This window comes from Vanacampus margaritifer, chromosome 15, assembly GCF_051991255.1.
Source record: "Vanacampus margaritifer isolate UIUO_Vmar chromosome 15, RoL_Vmar_1.0, whole genome shotgun sequence".
Classification (NCBI taxonomy): domain Eukaryota; kingdom Metazoa; phylum Chordata; class Actinopteri; order Syngnathiformes; family Syngnathidae; genus Vanacampus; species Vanacampus margaritifer.
The window spans coordinates 12,724,208-12,734,878 of record NC_135446.1 but is presented as its reverse complement, the minus strand read 5'-3'; the positions used below and the strand labels follow the sequence as shown (position 1 = coordinate 12,734,878).

Below are 10,671 nucleotides of genomic sequence, written 5' to 3'. Positions count from 1 at the left end.
TTGTACTCAAATAAATATTTTTTAGCTGTTTTTAAATACGTTATTGCGCTAATGTAATATAGCACTAACTATAAAAAAAATATGTATATAATTAATAAAACATCGTTTTTACAAATACGTTTTCGGTTTCCCCAGACCCCGAAGTAAAGCAAACGTTTGTACGCTGATATCCACTTCCGTCTTTAAGCACGCATACGTCTCCTTCGAAATTTATAGCCAAAATAGCCCACATGTAATACCGGAACGTCTATATTATACTGAAACAATTTTATTTAAAAAACAACAACAACAACAAAGTCATGGGGAATCGAGTCGTTGAGAAATAAGAACTGGAGACGATTTTTTTTTTTTTAAACGGATAGAGTTGTCTTCCTCACAGAATTATACTTGACCACGCGGGGGCTCGTTAGTGTGACGTAGCCTGTAAACAGACGGCGAGTGGTGCCAAGTCCTGTCCTTCCTCATTCAGACGTTTTCTTTAAGCTATTCGGAGAAAAAAAATGCAATCTTCTCGAAGCGAGAGCGACTGGCAAGGCTTGGTGAGCGAGGTTAGCGCGCCGCCCACGAATGCACGCACGGGCATCTCTTTTCTGTTCGGTGATGATTCTCCTCTTTAACATATGGAGCCAGCAGGTGGGAGTGATGCTCAACTTTTTGTACACAATTCTATATAAGTGGTTCTGAACCACGATCGAACAACTATATTTTGAGTGAAACACTTTATATGTGTTCCAGCTGTTATTTACTAGGGTTGAGCGCCATTTAATGTTTCTTATCTCCTCCACGTTGCACTCCTGACTTCCAATGTTTGCATTTCCACTTGCCGGTCAGGTAACCACTATTGACATTTGAACAGTCACATGACCAGATATCGGCAATGTTACATATGTTCGAGGGCGCGCGCTGAACTAAGATATCAAACAGGATTGTTCAACTTGGAGCTATCACAAGTACAATCATCATTTACATATTTGAAAAATAACATACATTAATAAGACAAATCCAACCTCAAGAAATTGTCTTTAATTAACTTTGTGTGTTTGTGATATGTGTGTGTTTGCGCCAGTTCCTGGTGTGTAAGCGCAAGCTTGAGAGCAAAAAAGAGGCCTTGCTCATCCTGTCCAAGGAGCTGGACACGTGTCAGCAGGAGCGAGACCAGTACAAGCTGATGGCCAGCCAGCTCCGAGAGCGCCACCAAGGACTCAAGAACAAGTACAAGGAGCTTATTGTAAGTTTGTGTGTACTGAGGGAGAGTCAGCAGGTTTTGTATGTATGTATGTGTGTGTTGTTTTTTTTTTACATTGACATTTGTTCATGGTCTAGGACGGCGACCCTTCTTTACCGCCAGAGAAACGCAATCAGGTAAGTCTTTGTGATGTTTTTTTATTTTTTATTTTTTTTTATAGCATTTTTGCATACCCTGAGTGAGGAGTTAGCATAATTTTGTTGTGTGTTTGACAACATGCCTGCTAGTAGGTTTAAGTGAATCATTATTTAAGTAAATAAAATAAAAAAATCCTATATTTAAGCCCTGTGTTAATATGCAAATTGTAATGTTACAGTGGTTTGTAATAATATTAAATACACTTTTCAAAAACAAAATAGTTTTGTTTGTTTTTTGCAGTTAGGCATGTCATTTTCACTCAAGTGGCAAAATGGCCGCCCCTGAGATGAATTAAAAACTGGTGGATATTTCCGCTCAATCCGTATTCCACAAACACAATATTAATCAGAATACTGTGTTTCGACTAGTGCAGGCACATAGAACATATTACTATAAACATTTTCAACTTGTCTTCGACTTTAAGGTACCAAGATTAAGGCAGGTAACACCTTACTTCCTGTTTGTGCTCTTATTTTGAAGCCTATTCACACCACTAACAGTGCACTACTAGCAAACAGATGCTAACAAATTGTAATGTTACAGTGGTTTGTAATAATATTAAATACACTTTTCAAAAACAAAATAGTTTATTTTTATTTTTTTTTTACAGTTAGGCATACTACACTACGTACTGTGTTTTAGTTTGAGCCAATGTTAGCCCTCTCATGGGGCCCCTTCATCACCAGAGTTGCCTGCACTCTTTCGGCATCTCTGACTATTGATTGCGCTTCCTATAGGTGAACCTCGCCCAGCTTCTAAGAGACTCCAAAGAGCGCGTGAAGCAGCTGACCGAGCAGGCCACGGATCTGACACAGCGGCTGCTGGAGGCTCAGGGGGATAACAAGGTGAGTGGAGGTGGCGCCTGGTTCCGTTCTGTTACTGAAACTGGCAACGTCGCCCTTCTCGGTGGGCTCAGCTCCTGCGAATGACGATCACGCGACAGCGGCTGGGGGACGACGAGGTGGGCACGCGTCACTTCCCCGCGCACGAACGAGAAGATCTGGTGCGACGGCTGGAGGGAGCGAGCCATCAGGTCGGGAAAAAGCCGCACCTGCCTCTGTCTCGTCTCCATCGGGGAGTCCAATTCGGGATTTTGGTTTTATGGCTTAGATGGAAGAGATGGCGCACGACGCGAAGGCGCTGACGGACGAGCTCCACGACGTGAAGGCGGAGCGCGGCGCGTACCGCGACAAGGCCGAGCGACTCAATGTGGAGCTCAACCACGTCTTGGGTAACAGGGACGCGCGCATCGTGGACGTGGACGCGCTCTGCATGGAAAACCGGTAACGCACTCGCGCCGTTTCTGTTTTTAATTGGGGGTTTTGAGGGCGTGTTCTGCCTCCGAAGGTATTTGCATGAGCGCTTCAAACAACTGCAAGAGGAGGTCAATCTGCTGAAATCCAACATCATGAAGTACAAGGTAAAGGCTTGTTTGCTGATCTTTGGAAAGACAACCTGGGAAATAACACCAGAATCTTTGCAGGCCGCCCTGGCGAAGAGGAAAAACTCCAGCGGCTATGAGAAGTCACAAAGCAGTCCGATCATGGGGGTCCTCTCTGCTGAACGAGGTAACTAATGAGAAACTGCACAAATCGTATTTCTCAACTAGCAGGGTCAGAGTGGAACTCATTTTCAGCCCTGGAGGTTGAATTGAATTTGAATGTGTTTAGTTGAAAGGGACAATGCACAGTAATCAACATTTTACAAGGTAAATGTGCCCAAGTTAGCTAAGTTAAGCTAATTTTCATTGACAGCCCCTTTCAGGGCAAACGTTAAAAGGGAAGTAATCAATAGTCTAAAACAGCATTCTGATTAATACTGCATTATTGGAATATGAATTGATGGGGGCGACCATTTTGACAACTGCTGGCATCCAATCACGGCTGATGTGTTTTCTTGCGTTTGGTCATGTGACGTTTGCAACCTGAGTCGTGATTGGTCATTACCTGACTCCTCAGTAACTGTGATGTCATTTTCACTCAAGTGGCAAAATGGCCGCCCCTGAGATGAATTAAAAACTGGTGGATATTTCCGCTCAATCCGTATTCCACAAATACAATATTAATCAGAATACTGTGTTTAGACTCGTGCAGGCACATAGAACATATTACTATAAACATTCTTAACTTTGACTTTAAGATACCAAGATTAAGGCAGGTAACACCTTACTTCCTGTTTGTGCTCTTATTTTGAAGCCTATTCACACCACTAACAGTGCACTACTAGCAAACTGATGCTAACTTTATGACAGTAACAGTAATGGGAAAAGGCTTTCCCATCATGCTTTGTTTCTGTTATGCCTCTTGATTGTGTTATTTTGCACAGACAGGGTGTAATAAAATTACATTGTTGTCGTTTCTAGTCATGTATTAATTCATTGCTAGTTTTGGTCACACCGGGCCTGCCTACTAAACTAATCATTCCTCTCTACCTTAGCTGACAGGATTGTGACATCACATGAAACTGACATCCCTTGACCCCCCCCCCCTCCCCCTGCAGTGGAGGAGATGCTTCTGGAGGAGCGCGGCTGCAGCCTCCCGGCCACGCCTCAGTCCATTTGCCAGCTCAAGTCCCTGGCCACGGCCCTGCTGGAGACCGTCCACGAGAAGAATCTCGTCATCCAGCACCAACGGCACACCAACAGGTGAACGGTGATTTATCGGCGGTCTGATTGGCTCAGTTGAGTGGGCTGTTAGTAAATTTTATATATATATATATATATATATATATATATATATATATATATATATATATATATATATATGACAGATCATTTTAAACTGAAGAATAGAGGTTTTCTCTCTCTCTCTCTATCTATCTATCAGATTATATTTTTCTTTCTCAAATAGTTTATACAATAAGCTTATATGAACCTAAAGTGCATTAGACGGAAATCTACTGCCTCCTGTAGGATCCTCGGGAACAGAGTTGCCGACTTGGAACGGAAGTTGAAGACATTGGAGGTTGTTGGCTTTTGGAGTCTTCCAGGTGCGTCTTTTCTGGACTCCAAAAATCACCAAGCGCACTCATTTCCCCCCCTCTTACACTTTTTTTTTTTTTTTGGTGTGTCTTTGTCTCCTCTTTGCGGCGGCTGCGTCTCAGGCCTGACCTACCGCGTATCGGTGGGAATTGGGAGTATGTATTCCTTGCGTGTCACCTTCCATTCATCATGCGTCAGCTCCATCCGCCATCCACAGTGCAGTTCCCTTTCTCCCCACCAGGGTGCGGTGTTGTGCCGCATATGCTGCGGTGACGGGAGAGGGGGGGCTGCCGGCCTGTCACCAGACTATCATTCTCTGCCATAAAACTGACAAGCGTCCATTATGGAAAATGATTGCCCACATTACAAACACATTTAGGGGGAATGTGGCGTTATTAGGGGATTTGTAGGCGAGGTGTGGGCTTGATGTGTATTAAACAGGTCGGAATGAAACAGGCAAACTATTTGTTTGGAGTGAAAAGCGCATGATTGACATCCCCCTCGGCGCCCAATCACCCCAAAACAAAAGCATTTGCGCGCATCCATTTCGGGGTGTTGTTTTGTGTCGTGGCCTCACACTTGAATGGTTCGTCGTAAAAGGTTGATGAGCGCATTTGGCACGTTTGTGTGTGTTTGTGACGCCGTAAGTAGCATATGGTGTCAGGCCAAGAGGCGCGCAGCCATCACTAATGAAGACGGATGACGGCCAAGTTGAGGCCACTTTTGACGGGGCGCAGCCACACTTTTACGGACGTGACGGCGACGCTAATGCTTACTGATCTTAAAGAAGATTTTTCAAATGTGAGCCCCTGTACAGGAGGAAATATCGCCTTGCGTGTGTTGCACTCCAGATCATCACATTTGCTGCAGGGAATGATCCAATTTAGCTTTATTGCTGATTTTTAAATGTATTAATTAATTAGCGGCGTCAGGCAATTTAAAAATATTTTAATCGTAATAAATCACATGACTTCAATAGTTAATCACAAATTTTATATCTGTTCTGAATGAACAATAAAATATTTTTTTCCAAAGTTTTCATAATCTTGTTATCATAAAAGTGAAAAAAAAAATGTTAAACTAATAGAAATATGGCTGCATCTTTTAGTCATTGATACAGTAATTTTGTAATAATTCATAAAATTGAGTTAAAATTAAAAAGATGGACTCGACTGTAAAAAACGAGTGTGATATTGATTTGTGTTGGTCATTTTTCTGCCACTAGATGGCATAATTGTATTTGTAAGACGGTGACATCTCATAGCTATCTAATAGGGGTGTGACAAAAAAAATCTGTTCTCATAAGAATCACGTTTATCATTTAGTACGATTCAGAATCGATTTTAAATGTCCCAAAATCGATTTTATTCAAATTATTTGATACTGTCTTCCCTTTGTTTGTGTGCGCCTTTATTGGGAGCGCTGTTCATGTTGTACCCGATTTGGCCACTTAGCCACATTAGAGAGAAGAAGATTAGCGAGTCAGACTTGAGTAGATCGTGACGATTCCTTGAACATCTATAAACTGAAGCAAAAATCATTGTCAAATCAAATCATGTTGAATCAAAAATCGTGCTTAATCGCAAATCGATTCGGAATCAAATCGCACACCCAAAAATCGGAATCGAATCGATTCGCGAGACTTTCAAAGATTCCCACCCCTACTATCTAATCTTTAACATGAAGTAACTTGTGAAATTCTGCACATTTTTAATATTAAAGAATACAACTTGACCCCCGTCTCCACAAATATATGCATCATTATTAAATTTCGACGTGGACGTGTCTGCTACGGTGTGACTGGAATTCCCCCCACGACAGGCTTTCCAAGTAAGAGGTGGTCATTAATCGCGCGCTAAATAAATCCATAGCATTAAAGCAACTTTAAATTAACTCAAAACTAATTTTGACACCCCTAATTAATATATACCGATTGCCACAGATATTTTTTTTTGCTACTCGAATTTGGCCTGAGCGTATTTTGCTCTGACCGACCAATCAGAGGACGCAAACATGCTGATGTCGAAGGCCAGTTCGCTGGCCCTTGTAAGGATGAATTTGAAATCGGATTCATTACAGCAAGCAGTCACAACAAACGCCACAAAACGAAGACAGCCGACTGAACAAAAATTTCATGTCACAAATTTGTGTTTTGAATGTAGGTTAGCGCTCAAAGCGCTTAACTTGTTTTTGTGTCAGGAACGCAGAACGAGGCGGCATCCAACGAGAACCTCCCGCCGGGGCTTCATCCAACGCAGGCGGCGTCACTGCATCATTGTCCGCCCGCAGGTAAGGCGAGTAATCGCGCGTAAAGCCGCCCCAATGACGAGACGGCACGGAGAGCGCCATTAGCCCGCGCGTCCGTCGCCTACGCCGCCTCGTCTCCTCATTGGCGCGAGCTGCCCAAATGCCGTGGCATTTGGGGAATGGGAGGCAAATTCTCGCCCGCTGACATTCACAAACTTCTCTTGAAAGATGACAGAGTGTGAAATGTGTGCGTAAGGGGCACCATAAATATGGATGCCGGACTGAAGTAATGTTGTTCTCCTCCTACATACGTTTGCGGGGCCTTTGAGAGTCTTTAACCTTTTTTTTTTTTTTTTTCATGCGTGTCCACAAATATGGGTCAGTAATCCCCCAAAGTGTGGCCACATTTTGGCGAAGAGGCAGAACTAAGCTGTAGCTGTCAAACGTCCCCTTGTCACTCGCTGCGGCTATATTTAGACTGTTGCTATGGAAGCGCTGCAGTCACAATGGGAAAAACATCGTCTGCGTTTAGCATCACTTTGCATTAAGGCCAAGTTGGGGTAGTGGCCTGTGAGAACCAGCAGATGGCGCTGCTAACGCTACTCAATTAATTTCTTACTATTATGATGTACTGTATAATAGCTGGAAATGCATTTTGCGTCTTCTCCCTCGCAGTGATCTCTCACGACGCAAGTTCCCATGACTCATTGTGGGCGTGCCACACGGCTGCCGGCGACCTTGGCACAGATGGCGCGCCACAGCCCGCGGCGGCGCAGACGAACGGGATTGACGGCATAGGGGGCGACCCGGCGACCCCGACGGAAGAAGTCGGACGGAGTCCTGTGGAGGAGGCGGGACGGGAGGCTCGAGGGGAAGACGCGGTGGCGGCGGCGACAGTGGAGGAGGGCGAGGAGGCGGCGGTGGCGCTGGACGCCTCGCCGGAGGACGTCCGACGTCGACCTGCGCGGCGAGACATATGTCATCACGTGGCGTGAAGGTGTATGAAGATCCCGCCTTAATTGATGACGTTGCAAGACATTATTTCAACAGTGCAGAAATGTTTAGTTACTGGTTTAATCCAAAAACGTACGACAGAAAATCGGCAAAATTGTTGATCATTGTGCTTTTCAAATAAAATCATCAGCCGGCCTTTCTTTATGACTACTGTAGAATTTTGGTGGTTGAGAGGCTGAAATTGCGGATTTGGTCCATTTGAAGGTAAACGACATTTACCTTTGATAATCAATTATTGCCGATTAATCGATTCATTGTTACTCCTCTATTTTTCTTGTAATAATGACTCCCGCCAAGAAAAGACATAAATCCCACCTGTTCCCCGTCTCTGAGCCGACACCCAGCAAGCCCCCCCCCCCCCCCCCAAGTCCCCATACGCAGGTGACAGCTGGCCTCTCCACGCAAAACGCCAGAAACCATGAAGCGCTTACGCGGCGCAACTTGCTCTTTTTAATCCCCACGCCACTAAATAAATTGGAGCGGCGGGCGGGCGGGCGGCGGTGTGAACCCGGCGCCAGCCAGCTGATTTGGCACGCCGCTTTTCCTCCCTGAGCGAGGAGGAGTGCAACTTTCTCAAGCAGATGGAGTGCGAACTAATGAAGTTGTAAGACGATAGCAGCTTGCTTTTGGATTCCTCATCAGGAATCTTTGCACGCCTTCAAGACAGCGAGGAGATTTGCAAAGTTGTTGTTGGGGGAGAAAACTGCATTTTGCCAAGAAGATCTCGGAGCTCTTGTGTGACATACATTCCGTCGACATCAATTCCAACAACATCGGAGCTCCGAGTGTGAATTTCATGGAAATGTTGGCGCATCAAATGGAAATAATATATATGTAAGAATGTGCTGCAACTGTTTGTAGAAAAGGTATCATTTGTTGAAGTTTCTATTTAGACATATAGGGTGCATTCATTTTGCAATCAACATTGGGCCAACTCCCATTTGCAAGATGGCCTGGATTGGCCAGTAGCTGATTCATTTATATTCAGGCTTGGGAGGGTTACTTTTAAAATGTAATCCATTACAATTACAAGTTACCTGCAATTTTTTTTTAGTTAGTAACGTAATCCAAGTACCATAATATTAAAGTAATGTAACTGGATTACTTTTGGATTAATCCAATATTGAGCATGCTCATGAAGACAAAATAAAAAAATTATATATATATATATTCTATAAAATGTGCCCCTGCTATTTGCGGGTGATAGAGACCTGGGCAGCCTACAAATAGCAAAAATCCTAGTGTAATAAAAAGCATGTAGGCTATTGATTTATTGATTGATTGAAGGCCATTTGCTGTTTTCAAACTGTCACTGAAAGCAACAACACCTCATAGATAGATAGATAGTCATCCAATGAGGATGACGATGTGTGACATCAAATGCAAATTGAACTTTTATCCCAGTCACAAGTTTAGCCGTGTATATGTTGTGTATGATGTTTAAATAGTGAATTGGTGGGAGGAAGATTTGTTTGGAATGTGTAACTCACGTTATGGTAGTAGGCTAGCTAGCAAGAAGCTACAGCGCGTAGCATGCTGCTGGACTCTCAGCTTAAACGTTCGCTGCGAGTAAGTTCCAGTAAATACCGGTCGTCATTTCCTCCTCCCGTCCGTGAAGCTTTTTCAAACTGCCCGCGTGTGGAGGACACGACGAGTCAGTTCGTTCGTTCCCACCTCCCGCCGTTTAACTCATTCACTGCCATTGATGGCTGTAGACGTCAAAAATTCCTTTGAACTATTTCTAATAGTTTAACATTTTCTCCACTTTTAACAAGAGTATGAAAACCTATAATTTTTTGTTATTGTACATTTAGAACAGATATAAAATTTGTGATTAATTGTCAGTTAACTAGTGAAGTCATGTGATTAATTATGATTTAAAAAAATGAATCGCCTTACGCCCCTAATTTTTTAAAAATATTTTCTTAAAACAAGAAAAGATTATAAAAAAAAATAATAATACAATAATTAAAATTACTTTTAAAAAAAGAAGAAGAAAAGATTATTAAAAATTAAGGGCATCAGGCGATTAAATTTTTTCGTGATTAATGGCATGACTTCACTAGTTAACTCACGATTAATCATACATTTTTTATCTGTTCTAAAAGTACATTTTTTCCCTAGGTTTTCATACTCGACAACAACAAAAAACTTAACAAAAGTGGAAAAAATGTTTAATTAATAGAAATAGTTATAATGAATTTTTGACATCTACAGTATAGCCGTCAATGGCAGTGAATAAGTTAAACAGCATGCAACAAATAATGCTTCCGTAAAAATACTGTTGCCCTGCAATTTATTTTTACTGCAAGCCTTGCAGGTTTGTCACTTTCCCGCACAATTTCATGGCCCTTGCAGTGAGAGCAGCCTGGGAGGGTCACCATGATGCGCCTGGGAGGGTCACCATGATGCACGTGAGCTCCAATAAAGTGTGACCGTCATCCTCATCATCTCGTCGAAGGTTGAAAGGCGAAGATGGACTTTTCGGAGGCCGACCTTTCCAAACCGGGGTTAATGACTCTCGAAAGCGACTGACTCTTTTTCTTCTTTGCGATGGCCCTCGTTCACCCGAGTGTTCTCGTGTCTCGGGAGACGCCTGGACGCCTGCAGCTTTTAGGGACGTACGACTTGACAAGTGTAACTTTCAGCTCTGCTGCTGACGGGCCTTGTTATTACCTGCCAGAATAGGGCAGCAGTGCGCCAGAGAGGGAAACAAGTAGAGCTTGTCACTCATCTTTTGTGGACAAAAAAGCCTGCTATATCTGTAGCATAGATGTAATGGTATAAAAGCAAAGTATAAATACTACAGTGAGAGGGGTAATTTTTTCTTTAAATAGATTTATTGTGATTTAATGAGGATTAGGTTGAGCAATAGCTTGATGATGTCCTTTTTGCTGAGTCACGTTGCTCACTTTTTTTCTTTTCCTCTCGATGGTTAAATTGTTTTAGTAACAGCATTACATTATATTGAGAGACAACTGCAGAGCATAATTATAACTACTTAAAATATGGCTGTAAACAAAATGTTTTGACAGTTACAAGGACA

The 10,671-nt window shown here is 42.9% G+C and overlaps 1 protein-coding gene across 5 annotated transcripts; it reads left to right on the top strand.

Annotated features, from left to right (window-relative positions):
* The first annotated feature begins 384 nt into the window (after positions 1-384).
* LOC144035680 (coiled-coil domain-containing protein 149-like) lies at positions 385-7,765 on the top strand. 5 transcript variants are annotated; one of them, XM_077545594.1, is made up of 13 exons: positions 385-633; positions 1,067-1,228; positions 1,324-1,362; positions 2,122-2,229; positions 2,301-2,417; positions 2,495-2,667; positions 2,732-2,804; positions 2,868-2,952; positions 3,884-4,028; positions 4,296-4,372; positions 4,487-4,519; positions 6,564-6,653; positions 7,287-7,765. In XM_077545594.1, exons 1-13 carry the CDS (start codon positions 568-570, stop codon positions 7,604-7,606), a joined length of 1,488 nt encoding a protein of 495 aa, XP_077401720.1. In that variant the 5' UTR covers positions 385-567; the 3' UTR covers positions 7,607-7,765. The 5 variants fall into 5 exon arrangements, with proteins under 5 accessions (XP_077401720.1, XP_077401721.1, XP_077401722.1 ...); XM_077545595.1 differs by having other exon boundaries at positions 387-548; XM_077545596.1 differs by having other exon boundaries at positions 399-539.
* The last annotated feature ends 2,906 nt before the right edge of the window (positions 7,766-10,671 follow it).